The 13557-nt window shown below is 53.9% G+C and overlaps 1 protein-coding gene across 3 annotated transcripts in view; it reads left to right on the forward strand.

The window, feature by feature from the left end:
• Positions 1 to 13557, forward strand: part of KHDRBS3 (KH RNA binding domain containing, signal transduction associated 3) — an 83712-nt gene that overhangs the window by 22900 nt on the left and 47255 nt on the right. For all 3 annotated transcript variants that reach the window (XM_036031448.1, XM_028533955.2, XM_036031447.1), the window contains exon 2: positions 6715 to 6833. In XM_036031448.1, coding sequence (XP_035887341.1) covers positions 6715 to 6833 — 119 coding nt within the window. The remainder of the gene's footprint in view (positions 1 to 6714; positions 6834 to 13557) is intronic.

Raw genomic sequence — 13557 nt, forward strand, 5'->3', positions numbered from 1 at the left:
CGTCTGGCCCCTGCTCAGGGCCGTCGGGTGTTCGTCTGCAGGCGGGCCGCGAGGGGATGCCGCAGGTGCTCGGCCAGTGGCCGCTGCGTGAGAAGATAAATGTTTAGCCGTGTTGGCGCCTCTGCCTGCTGGTCACCTGCCTCTTCACTTCCAGTTCTTGGCTACGTTCTCGATCTGTGCGGGCGTAGCGTCTAGCCACCAGAAGGTTTTCAGTTTAATCAATTAAAACGAAATAAAACTAAAAACTCAGTTCTCCGGTCACACACAGCAGCCGTGTTCCGCGTGCTGGGCAGCCACATGGGGCGGGGGGCGACTGTCTGGGCCCCACTGGTGTCTGAGTCCGTCATCACAGAGAGTTCTGCGGACTGGACCTGGTGGCTGGGTTTGACGGCGGTGCTGGCAACCCTATGCACGTGGTATAGCCGTGGGGCGTTCTCCCAGGACAGGAGTGACATGGGACCGTGTCACGGAGACATGCGTTCGCGCTCTCATATGACACTCCCCTACTTGCACGGTGTTTCTCCCTCCCGTCACCCTGGGAGCAGCGCGATCTGCGGACACCCAGCACGTGCCCGGGTCTGCGAGCTGTGCAGGAAGCCCGCCCGCCCTGAGTGGACCACCATCGCTGCCCTCTGGGGGGGGTCGGACGTGTGTCCACCGCAGCACTGCGCCCGGGTCGCTGGCCGGGCCCCCCAGGGCAGAGGGCAGGCCTGGCCTGGCAGCCCCCGTGCCGCTGCACTGGGGAAGGTGCCCGTGGTGACCGAGGGTCCTGCCACTGCCTGGGCTGTGTGGGCGGCAGCTTCCGACGGGACCTGCCTCGGGGCCCTTGCCGCGGCCCCCCTGGCGTTGAAGGTGCTCCTCCCGGTTGGGAGTGGTGTCGACTACAAGGCCTTAGGTGGCTCCACCTTCACTAAGGGAGGTAGTAGGTGATCCCACCTTACAGGTAACGAAACGGAGTCTCAGAGAGGATAAGCAGAAGGCCATCAGCAAGGGCTCACTTAGGGCACCCTGGTGTGCAGGGCTCTCCGGGTCTCCCCCACCGGCTCCTTCCCGCGGTGGCACCGCCACCGCCGATGGGCCCACATGAGCATCAGGAGTTACGGCGGCTCTGCCGTGACCTTGGTCTTTACTTCTCATTATGCTAATACTGAAAGTGTTCGCTCAGCTTTTAGGAACCGTCCCTTCGCGTGGGCCTCTGCCCTCATGCACGTGCGGTCACCGGAGGGTGCCGCAGGTTGGGACGTGTTCTGCGCGGTGTCCCGGGGGGCACTGAAGCGTGTCATTCCTGCTCGGGTGTCCGTGTGCCTCACTGACCCTCAGGGGACCGAGCGCCCTCTGCCTTGCTTTTCCCCCCTGTGTTGTACGATAAGTAAGCAGCGCCGATCTGTAACTCGAACCCGTGTTCTTACTAGCTTCTTTCCTTCCGATCTCATTAAACTAAGTTCTTTCCGTAGTATCCTTAATGGATGCTCTCTTACCGCAGGTGTCGGAGAGGCAGGCAGCAGCGCCTCCTGCAGGCGGTGGGTGAATTTGCGGGTCGGGGAGTGCCGTCAGCAAAAACAGGGGCCGGATAACCGGTTACGCATTCACTTAAGGCTCTTTCCGGATTCTCCTCTCAGCAGTTTCATTGTCCCTTCCCTTTGTGCTCCCTGGGTTGCCTTCGTTTGTCCCCGAGCTCGAGCTCGGGGACCTTAAAGGACGCGCCCGGTCGTCGCCTCTGCACGTGGTACCTGGAACCCCCTCTCCTTGTCGGAGGCGTAATTAACAATGTGACGTGTGCCTCCGCCGCCGCCTGGTGCGCGCGCAGCGGAGTTTGTAAACTTAATTAGTTCTCGGAATAGCAACTGTTCGGGAGATGATAAACACTTTCCCCCCGAACAGTGTGTGTGGAGCGGTTATATGTTCCTAGACGTTTACTCCGTGCCGCTCGGATTAGCATGCTGAGAGGCGCGCTCCTCCAGGCACAGCTCACCTGCCCCCGCCCGTTCCCGGACTGGATTGTCTCCCTGGACGGATGTCAGAACGGCGGCGCACGGGCAGCGCAGCCGCCGGCAGAGGCATCGTGGTCCCGCTGCACGGAGAGCGTCTCTGCTGATGCTGTCACAGAGATGCGCTTCCTCCAGACCCTGAGGGTGATTGGTTGGCTGGGTACCCAGGGTGCCGTGGGCCGTCCACAAGCATCCCGGCCCCTCAGGGCCTCCGTCCAGCCCCACCCCCCACCCAGCTCTCCAGGACGCTGTGGGTCTCCGCAGGGCAGACTGAGCTCTTGGCAGCTGAAGGTGTGATGGGAAGTGGGCCGCCTCCCCAAGAGAGCTTGTCCGGCATCTTCTTGAGGGCCCTGTCACCATTACTGAGTCACTGCGCTAACCAAGTGTAATTGCTTAGGTTTCCAAGCAACACTGAACTAGAAGCAAATTAGAGGTGGCTTGGTCCCGGCTGGTGTGGCTCAGGGGGTTGGGCATCATCCTGCAAACCAAGCGGTTGCCAGTTCAGTTCCCGGTCACGGCCTGCCTGTGGGGTATGGGGTGTGTCCCCAGCTGGGGTGTGTGTGCAAGGCTGTGGATCGATGTTTCTCTTCCTTTCTTTCTCCTCCCTTCCCTCTCTCTGAAATTAAAAAAAAAGAGAGAAGTGGCTTGAAGCCATTAGACCAGTGACTCTCAACCCCAAGAGTCAGGGATGGGTTGTACCTGTGTCCTCCCGCCCTGTTCCTGGTCGGGACTCTGGAAGGCCTTCCTGAGGCCCAGCATGGCACCTGGCACAGTGTCCTTAAGACGTGTGACCTGGGGACTCCCAGGTCCTCTGTGCTACCTCTGAGAGTTTGTCAAGGTTGGGCATCCCTCAGGTGCTGGCCAGGTAAACAGAAATCGCCCAGGTCTTTTAACAGAGGGTTTAAAGTGGAAGAATTTGTTGAACAGGTGCTGGATGACTGAATAAGATTTTGGGGGAATGCTGAAGTCACAGAAATAGTGATGTGCACCCCCTCAAGCTGGCACCCTCAGAGCTGGAGGAACAAGAACAGGGTCTGGGGGGCGGTGCTCTGGGGAACTGGGACCCAGGCCTGGTCAGTGAGGTCACCCCAGGCACTCTGCTCTCTGGGGACAGGGTCCTGGCCTGCGGAGGAGGGGCGTGCGTGTGGTTCTGGGAGCGTGGAGGCATCCCGGTCACTGCCAGAATTTGGGGGCTCCGTGTTGGCACGCTGCCAGCGCTGGGAGCAAAACAGGAGGGACAGGTCCCTCATTCTCCCGCGCTGCCAGAGGGGGTGCCGGATGGGGCTCCCAGATGGATGCAGCTGTCCTTACGGGAGCCGGTCCCCCGGCCCCATCGTCGCTGCGATGTGCGCGGCGGCCCCTTTCCCCACAGCCCCCACCTCGTAGTTCTTGCCAGCCAGGGCGGAGCTCTCTCTGATGTGACACGTGACAGCATCTGTGCAGGAGTTTCCTTTTCTCCTGAATTATCTATCCTTTAGCAGCAGCACTGGCAGCTGTTTTGGGGGGGCTTCTTAGTGCTTTTCAGCTTCCCCCCGCCATTGCCTCCCTTTTGGAACCTTTTCAGGCAGCGTTCCCCAGCCGTCCGCCCGCGCCGTCTCAGGGAATAGCCGTCCTTCGGGCGTGCGCTGTCTCTGTTTGTGCTGTGGCTCTTCGCGGGGCCGGCAGCCGCTGTTGCCGTGAGAATGGGCAGGTGTCTGAAGCTGGTCCAAGGGGGCGCATCTGGATTCTGGGCCACCGTGCGAGCCTCCGTGTCCTCGCCTTCGCTGGCTCCTCCTCCCTAGAACCCATCGACCACTGCCCCCACCTCCCGGGGTGGAGGGGAGAACTGAAGACAGTCAGACACCGGCCAATGGCTGCGGTGGACGTTGTAGTCCGAGGGTTTATCCTCTTCTTTTGTCTCGCTTGCCTGGGTGGTACGGTTCTGCAAGGTAACGGGGAGTCTGGGTACTCGGCCCGAACACAGATAGATCCATCAGCTGTCGGTAGGTGCGACAGGGGGGACCCATGAGGGTGCACGATGGTGAACCCAATACTCTGTGGTCGAAGGGCAGAGAGTGAGCCAGTGCTGTCCACCAGCCTCAGTGCGGCTCCTTTCCTGTGAGCTCCCTGGGTGACTCTGGTTTGGACCCAGAGGGCGTGTGCCTAAGCCGACGGGTCCCTCGAAGCAGAGCCCCCGAGGGTGGGCCGCTGCGCTGGGAAGAGGGCGTGTCTGACGCGTGAGGACAAGCCGCCTGTGCAGGCCGCCTGGGGCTGGCTCTGGCCGGCCCGGAGTGGGACGCGGGAGGCCGTCCTCACTTTCGGGAGTGGCTTGCCTCCGCCTGGGGGTGTTTCCTGTCCCCAGAGGCTGTGGCCCCAGAAGCGTAGGTGAATCGTTTCCCATCAGTGTCTTCGTTTCCTGGGGGGACTAGATCTCAGTGACGCAATGCATGTCTGGTCGTGACCATGTGTGCTCTTCAAGAGTGTTTTGTGCCCGTTGGGCAGTTTTCGGGCAGGGTCGACTGCCGAGGGAGGGGGGACTGGGGTGTTGTCAGGCGCTTTGCTCCGTTTCCCGAGATTGTTGAGCGGTGCTGGCTTGGCTGAGCCTCTCTCCCTGCGTGTCCCGTGGGTCGTGTCGGTCGGCGGGCCCGGTACACAGTGTTGGAGGAGCAGTGTTCTTCGGGATCATCTTTGCAACCCCGGGTCATGCTACGTATTTTCTGAATTCCTCTTTATAACGGCGACCCTGTGGGTCATCGTCAGATGACCAATACGATTCCACGTCTTCAGGATCATTCCCCTCCAGTTACTCTGACTCTTCGCTACAGAAATTGGGGATGACTGTGGTTGTGGAACTGACCTAAACATGAAACGTGGCCATAGTGTAACCGGAAAAGACACCAGACACCGGCGTTCGGGCTGCCTGTCACTACCAAATCCAGTAAGCAATGGCAGCGATTGAATCTTTTATGGGCGCTTTATTCAGATGGCCGGCGATCCGAGGAGATGGCGGGTTCATACCCTAACAAACCATCTTCCCCTTTCTTTCCCGGCCAGACTTTTATAAGGGGGTTGGGGGAGGACAAACAGGTCGGCGAAAGCCTTGAGATTCCAAGGGGGAGGGGTAGTCGCCTGGTACGGATGTCTCCAGGCGGTAATCTCCAGCCAGCACCCCAGAAGGTCAGCTGCTGCTTCTCAGGCGCCAGATGGGCCTCATCTGTAGTTTCTGACACAAAGAGCTTAACATACACATTACTTGCTAGATGTATGGCTATTCACCTTAAGCTAAAATTTTCCAAGTTGTGAGTCCCCTATCAAGAGCACGAGTGTGTCCTGCTTTGAGTCCACGCCAAGTGGTTTGCTGCCGCTGCCGCGGGGCCTGTGCCCCCGTACCTCTGACCAGTGAGTGGGGCGTCTGCACCGGCGGCCCCGAGGGTGCGGAGCACTCATGCACCGTGGCGGTTACTGAGCATCGTGAGCGCGGTCACATTTCTCTCGGGGAGCGTGATCGCGCCGGCAGGATAAATGAGAGAGATGTCGGATCTTCACATAGAGGAAATGGGTTTTATAATGAGTGCGGTCCGGACAGAACTAATCTCTCTCTTGGATCATTACTTCACCTAATCGCAAAACTTTTTTTAATTCAGATCCTTGCAGGGTTCTAATTGGTAACCTCCGGAGCCTGATAATTGTGTAAGATAGCCGGTCTTGCGCTGTGTGCTTAACGACGTTCGCAATTAGAAGTGAGAAATGGGGTTTAACCCTTCGGCAGATTTAACTAAAAATTAGATTTTTCTTTTTTTTTTCAAATTTTGATAGTTACTCTCATCCCTACTCCCAGTAGTTACCGAGGAAAGTCCTCCTTACCTCGAATTAACCTGATGCACCGTTTTCTTCGGCCTGTGGGTGTGCCAGAGCCTCATCAGACAGACGTGTTGAGTGGCAGTAAGAATAATCCTGAGTCCTTCCCAGTCTCCCATGGTCTGCCTGGGAGTGCCCAACCTCCCAGCCTCTTTTTCTCTGACCCCGGGGTCCGCCTCCCTGCCTGTCCCTTTCGGGTGACGGCGGCAGAAGCTGACACACGCTGTGCAAGCCGTGTCAGTGAGCATTTCAGAACCTTCCTTACGGCTGGAGAATTCCCCAGTATTCCTGTGGGGACTGGCGAACCTGTGGGGGCCCGGGTCCCCGTGGTCTGCTGTCCCCACTGCCGTGCAGGGCAGCTGGCTGGAACGCGGTCTGGGTTGTGGTGCACTGGTGAGCAAAGACCTGCTCCCGCAGTGGGTCTTGTCACTTGCGAGGAGGGAAGGTTAGTTGGGGGAGGGCAAGAAAGAATCAATTCTTGGTGGGGTGAGCCCTGGAGAGCCCTGCGGGATGACGAGTAGGGGTGCTGGCGCTCTGTGGCCCTGGAGCGCGAATGCTCTCCGGCTCTTCCCTGCTGTTTGATCCGCTTTTCTCGAGGATTCCAGAAAGCCCCCGGGAGCTCACTCTGATGTTTGGTTTTGTGTGTCAGCTCCCATTAGCACGGGCAGTGGAGGCTGGGCTTGGGAGAGCCCTGGTGTCTGCACGTTTCCCACCGTACCGGTGAAGGACTGCGGACAAAGCGGGACGAAGTGTGTCCTTACGGAAAGCAACTGTAGCGATCGGACCGTCAACACCTTTGAGGCCGTGCCACCATAGGGCTCACGAGAGCCCCAGCCTCAGGAGGTCCCAGTCGTACGTCCACTTCATGGTTATCTTTTTTCCTCCACAGAAATAGAAAAGTTTCAAAAAGGAGAAGGCAAGGACGAAGAGAAGTACATTGATGTGGTGATTAATAAGAACATGAAGCTGGGACAGAAAGTGTTAATTCCTGTAAAACAGTTCCCCAAGGTAAGCCAGAGAGGCCCGCCGCACCGTGCTGCGCTGCGCGGAGGCCCGGGGAGCAGCTGTCGCGTTCACATCGCGTTCACGTTGCGTTCGTACTTTCTGGAGGTGTTTGCCCTTCGTGGAGCTCGCCGCCCCAGCATGCACCGACTTTCAAGTTAATTCAGAATGTATTTCGTGATTCTGTCCTTACTGTTCGTCCTCAGTGGGAGGTCTGGGGCCCCAAAAATCAGGCTTATGAAGCATCCTGGCATTGTGACTTTGGACAATTTATTTAACTTCTTTCTACGTTTGTGTGTCTCTCTCTGTAAGATGAGGTCGGATTAGGAATTCAGTGAGACTGTCTATGTTAAGTGCTTAGCACAGGGCTCAGCACACAAATGCTCCAAATTGTATTGTAATTATTCTAAAAGAAGTTCTGTTTTTCACGTATTGCAAGTGTGATTTCATGCTGTTGAGCACAATTACAATAGATGCTTTAAAGTGTCTTAATTCTAAATTCTTGGCCATCTTAGATTTGGCCTGAATTGATAGTCTTTTCACCTTGTTTTTCCTTTTTCTTTCTTTTGAGAGTCCATGCACGTGATTCACGCACTCAGTTGTACTGCTAAGGAGTTCATTTTTTCAGATTGCTGACTAACAATCCATTACCTGAATATACCACCGTTTATCCATTTGTCTGGACAGTTTCGGTGTGGGATTATTATAAACTACATTGCTGTGGACATTTTCATTACGGATCATTTTGTGACCACATGTTTTCATTACTTATGAGTAAGTAATAGGAATTAAATTGCCGTGCATGTAGTTTTACAAGAAATTGTCAGACTCTTCCCCCGTGGGGGTCGATACCTTGTGACATTTCTGGGGACAGTGCATGTGAGTTGTGGTTGCTCCATGTCTTCATCAACGTTTGATGTTACCGTTTTCAATTTCTAATTTTAGCCATTCTGCTAATGTATTGTATAGTGGTATTTCCTTGTGTTAATTTGCATTTTCCTGATGATTAATGATTTTGTGGGGTTTTAAAAAGATTTTATTTATTTATTTTTAGATGGGAAGGGAAGGAGAAAGAGAGGAAGAGAAACATCAGTATGTGGTTGCCTCTCTAGCACCCCGTACTGGGGACCTGGCCTGCAGCCCAGGCATGTGCCCTGACTGGGAATCGAACCAGTGACCCTTTGGTTCACGGGCCTGCGCTCAATCCACTGAGCCACACCAGCCAGCAGGGCTGTGTTTTTTGTTTTTTTATTAACTGTATCTATTGGCTGTTCATTTATCTACTATTGTGAAGTGTCTTTGAGATTTTTTTTTTCTGCTTCTACATGGCATGTTATGTCTTTCCATCATTCAACTCTAGGAGCTTTTTTATATGTCCTGGGCCCATTTTGTTAGGTATATGTTTTGTGCCTGTTTGGATCATTCCGTGGCTGGCCTACTATTTTCTTAATGGAGTCTCGTGATAAGCAGAAGTTTTTAACTTTGAGGATGTCTGATGTATCCAATTTTTCACTTAACGATTATTACCTTTTACCAGTTGAGAAATCTTTGCCGAAGTCCAGGGAATTTCCAAGTTCTTTATTAAATGTAGAGTCTCCAGTGTTTCCTCTGAAAGCTTTATCACCATAGCTCCTACTTTTAGGTCTGCAATGCACCTGAAATTAATGTTTGTGTGTGGTGTGAGATAGAGGGTCAGAGTTCATTCTTCCTTCGTCCTGATGTTCAGGTTCCCAGGGCCGCTTGTTGAAAGACGTGTCCTCCCCTGACTGTGTGCCTTCGATGAGAGCCAGGTGACTGCTGAAGGGAGGGACCGTGCATGCGCTTCCTCTCTGGTGTCCACGCTCTGACTGTGGTGCCCACGCTGCTGCCCTGCCGTCTTCAGTAGCCTGTTATGGGGAGGCATCGGGCTAGGCATGTGGTCCTTCCCAGTGCGCCCTTCCTTCTCCGGATTTCGTGGATTGCAGTCCTTTGCCATTCCATGTAAATGAAATAATTATTTCATTAATTTCGCCAAAACACTCTACAGGGATGATGATCGCAGTTGACTGTATCTATTATTCAAGTCGGGGAAATTTGACTTCTTAACAATACCGGGTCTTTCCTTCCTTGACTATGGTATGTCTTCCCATATGCATTCCATATGGTGTGTATTTAGATTTTTAGTTCCTATCAGCAACATTTTATACTTTTCAGGATAAAGGTCTTATTTGTCTTTTGTTAAACTTATTCCTAAATATTTTATGTGTTTGGCATTTGTAAGATGAATATTTAAAATTCTTTCCCAGTATTTTGCTACTGATACAAAATTTCCTGTACTGACCTTGTATTCTGGTACCTTGCTAATAAATTCACTCGTTAGTTCTAGTCAGTTGTCTTACAGTTCTTTAGGACATGCTCTGGACATAATTACATCATCCATATAAACAGTTTACTTCTTTCCCAATGTGTGTGCTCTATAGTTATTTAGTTTGCTTTATTGTACTGGTTAGTGTCTCTAGAATAATGTTTGAATACAGGTGGGAGAGATGAGTCATCCTTCCCTCGTTCCCAGTTAATGTGGGGGCATTCGATGTTTTGCCATTGAGAATGTAACAGCTGTACAGCTGTAGGTGTGTTTGTTGTGTTGTGTTGTGTTGTGTTGGAAGATGCCCTTTATTAGGTAGAGGAAGGTCTCTTCTAGCTTGGTTTTGCTCAGAGGTTCGACCCTGACCGGGTAGTGAGTTTCACTGGGTGCCCTTCTGCATCTGTTGAAATGAACACAGGATGCTGCTCCTTTGTACTGTTAACATGGTGAGTGTTTTTGATGTGTCTAAATTAAACCTACGTTTCACTCCTGGGTGAATCCTTACCAGGTATGACATATTGCCCTTCTTTATGTTGTTGGGTTCAGATACGCCTGTGTCCATAGGCGCCGCTGGCCTGTCATTTTTTTCCGTATAGGGTCTTCGTCAGGTTTGGCCGTTAGTGTTATATGTGGTTTCAGAAAGTAAGGGGAGAGTATTTACCTTTTCCTCAGAGCATGCGTGGCAGTTTGGTGCCGTGTCTTCCTCAGTATTTGGTGGAAGTCGCCAGGGAAGCTCCCTGGGCCTGCGGTTCGATGACGAGTCCGGTGTCTTCAATCGACGTGTCACTGGTTGGATTTCCTCTTTCATCTTTGGGAATTTGTTGGTGTATTTTTCAAGGGATTTGTCCATGTCATTATAAAACTTTAACTATTTTTTCTTCAGATACTTCTTTTGAGCCTTTTCTCTCCACCTTTGAGACTTCAGTTATTCGTACAAGGTCTGTCCAGAGGGTATCCAGCCATGTAGTATGAAAAATGGAGACATGTATTGAAGAAGGTACAAGATACAAGAAACACCATACACAGGACAATGACGCCTCAGTCCCCTTCCTGTTAGGCACTGTGGGACCTCACACAGTTCTTCTGGTCTCCATCAGCTGCCCCATCATATTTTCTTGACTCTCATCAGTAGTCTGAAAGCTCTTCCTTTCAAAGGTGATTTTAGTTTTGGGAAAAGTCGCAGGGTGCCAAATCTGGGCTGTAGGGGGCCTAAGTCACTCGGGTGATTTGATATTTCACAAAAAAAAACTCCGCATAAGACATGATATGTGAGGAGGTGCATTGTTGTGATGAAGCTGCCAATTACCAGCTGCCCATAGCTGCGGCCTTCTGAATCATCTGAATAGTTTCTATGGAGGAATGTTCAAGCATAACACAGAGTTTGATGCAGATTCATTGCTCTACTTGCTCAGTCATTTTGAATGTGACGGCCACACAGTCCACATGCTCACTCAGCAGCATCTACCACCCTCACTGACTAGTACAGTGAGGTCGTCATTGTTCACACATGTGCGTTCCAGGCCACTGTCCTGGGCTGCCAGGCTACATCCATGTCATGCAAACCGTTCTCATCATCTTCTTAGATTAACAATGGCTGGACTTGTTGCGGACAGACCTCGTATGTTTGACCTCTTGATATTCTCAAAACGGTTTTGGCGGCTACAGTCACTCCTGTGACTAGTTTCCTCTTCCCCTTTGTTCTTCAGACTGGGTGATTGGTTCCGCCGTGTCTCCATGTCATTGTTCTTTCTTACCGTTATTTTCTCTTCAGCCCATCCTACAACATTTTTATGTCAAGTATTTTAACAGTCTGTTTTTCAGAATTTATATTTGATTCATGTATAAGTATGTCTATTTAAAAAATACTTTTTCTTTGCTAGGATTTCCTGATTTTTTAATTCATGGCGGGTGTTATTTTATGCCATTGAGCACGGCTAACATAGATGCTTTCAGTCTCTGTCTAATTCTGAAATCTTCCTCACCTTCGATTTGACCTGCATGGATACTCTTTTGTCCAGACAGTGAGTCACACGGCCCAGCCCTTCGCGCGGCGAGCACTTCATCCGGGCTGGGTTCCGGGCCCCGGGAGCCTCACGCTGTGGACACTCCAGGCTGCGCCCTCCTCCTGTGAGGGGTGTCGGTACTCTGGGGAGCAGACCCCGGGTGGGTCTCTTGGGTAGAAGCGGTCTCAGTTCAGTTCTTTTCTTAGTGTGACCTTCGAGTTTACTTTTGGCTGCATGGTTTGGGGGTCAGCCAGAGACTGCGGCAGATCCGATTTGACCCCCGAACCTTGGTCTCCCCAGCTCTGACTCCGTCTCTTCCAGCACTCCGCTCCCACGCGTCCGCACCGGGGTTTGTCTTCAGCTCCGCTGCTCAGGCTAGAAACCCCAACGTCAGCAGGTTTGCAGAGGCCGGTCCCTCCTTCCAGGTCCGACTCCCTCCAGGGCCTCCCTGTTTCTGATGGTTCGGGCTCAGATAGTGTGTTTGCACATTTGGTTCAGCGTTGGAGAGTCCCTTACCTGTGGGCGGCCAGCCTGCCGGGAGCGTAGCCGCGCTTAGGGAGTGGAGCATGTGCGTTTTCAGGGAACCGGGAACAATGTGGGGAACCTTCCAGGGAGCTGTCACTACACACGGCCTGGCTCGTGGAAACTTGTAAAAGGGCAGCTCCTGGTGTGCCCACTGTCCTCTGCAGGCTTGGTGGGCGGTGGACAGACAGGTGGACGGGCACTGCCCGCCTTCACACCGTGTGCGAGCTCGTAGGTGATTAGTCCGCAGTTAGTACTCTGTTGTGTGTGAGCATGTGAAATAAAGCATATGAAATAAAACATCAAATAACTGTTTTGCAGTGTCAGCTTTGATGAGAGTGGGGGAAAACAGATGATAATGCCTGGGTCTCACAGAGCAGCGTCCTTGCCAGTGTTCACACAGTCCGGAGCAGGCCGCGTAGGTGTCCGTAGCTCTCAGAATGCTGAAAGAGGGTATTTCTGCCCCGAGTAATTGAGCACGCAGGTTCCGAGCCAGCCTGGGTAAAAGGCCGGTGCAGCACTTCCGTGGGCTCTGCAGAAAAGCTCACCAGCCGGTGCCAGTTAAGGGACCCAGGGACGGAGCTGGGAGGGGGCACAGCGTCTGGCCTGCGGGGGCGGCCCCGGTGGAGTCCTGCTGAGCATGGAGTTGGTGCTGACTGCGCGCTCTCAGCTCCTGGGGCCGCAGAGCGGTGCCCTGTGGGGAACCCTGTCCAGGCAGGTGGCTTTCAGTAGCGGGACGATTTCTCTCCTCAAGGGAGACCCTTCCCGACACTGTGTCTGCGGCACCCCATGGCACGCGAGTCCTCCGGGATTCCAACCTACCTAACACCCGTCCTTGAGCTACATGCCCAAGCCTGGGACGTGGGAGACTCAGAGTCAGCCCTGTTGCCTGAGGCCTGTGTTTTAAGACGTTAAACTGGAGACACGGCCTTCCCCAGTCTTCCCGTGGACAAGCCCGGCCCCCAGGGCCGAGCAGTGGCCAGGTGCCTCGGAGTTAACATCCGTGCCCCCGTGGCTGGAGCAGGTGCCCCCGGCATCGTGGACACCTGCGGTTCAGGCGCGCTCACCTCTCCCTGCCCCGGCCCCTCCCCCGTGGGTATACCCCGGCCCCTCTGCCCACGCACCGCCCACTGTTGAGGGTTTTGTGGGAGCCTGGCCTCATGTAGTGGAGTGATGGCAAGCCAAGGCATGTTTTCTCATGAGGACGTCCAGTTGTGCGGGGCCAGCAGACGCCAGTGGACGCTTACAGTGCGAGAATTGCCACGTTGGGGGCTCCCGGAGGACGGGGTGGGGGGTACAGGGCACCTCCAGAGGCCCTCTGCAGGGCTGTCTGGAAGGAGCGGGCTGGCCGGGGCGGGGCCGCATGCCAGGCAGGGCACGATGGTCACAGTCTGTGTAGGTCAGAGGCCCTCTGAGAAACTCCAAGCCATTTCCTTTGGCCAAACAGGTTCATTTCAGTACGACGTACAGCTTGTTACTCAGGATTTGTATGAAAAGCACTAGGGGCGCAGAGTGCGGGGGTCGGAGGGTGTTGGCCGGTGGTGGGGCAGTGCGGGGGTGGGGGGGAGTGTCACATGCGCTGTGGTAGAGGATGGGGCGGGTGGCTTCTCCGGGTGCTTCTCAACAGGGTGTGGTTTCAGAACAGGGGAGGCCAAGGGCAGACGCACGCCGGAGGGGGCGCGGGGGCAGCAGCGCTGGTGCGCTGTCCCAGCCTGAGCTGGGGTGCGAAGGGAAGTGAGTTAGAGCTCCGTGTTGTTACACACGCACGCTCTGGCTGCACACACGCACTGTGGGAACAACACGTGTGTCCTACCATGTTAAATCAGAACATCCACGGCGTAGACAGACAGTTCAGAAAAAT

This window comes from Phyllostomus discolor, chromosome 7 (genome assembly GCF_004126475.2).
Source record: "Phyllostomus discolor isolate MPI-MPIP mPhyDis1 chromosome 7, mPhyDis1.pri.v3, whole genome shotgun sequence".
Taxonomy (NCBI): Eukaryota; Metazoa; Chordata; class Mammalia; order Chiroptera; family Phyllostomidae; genus Phyllostomus; species Phyllostomus discolor.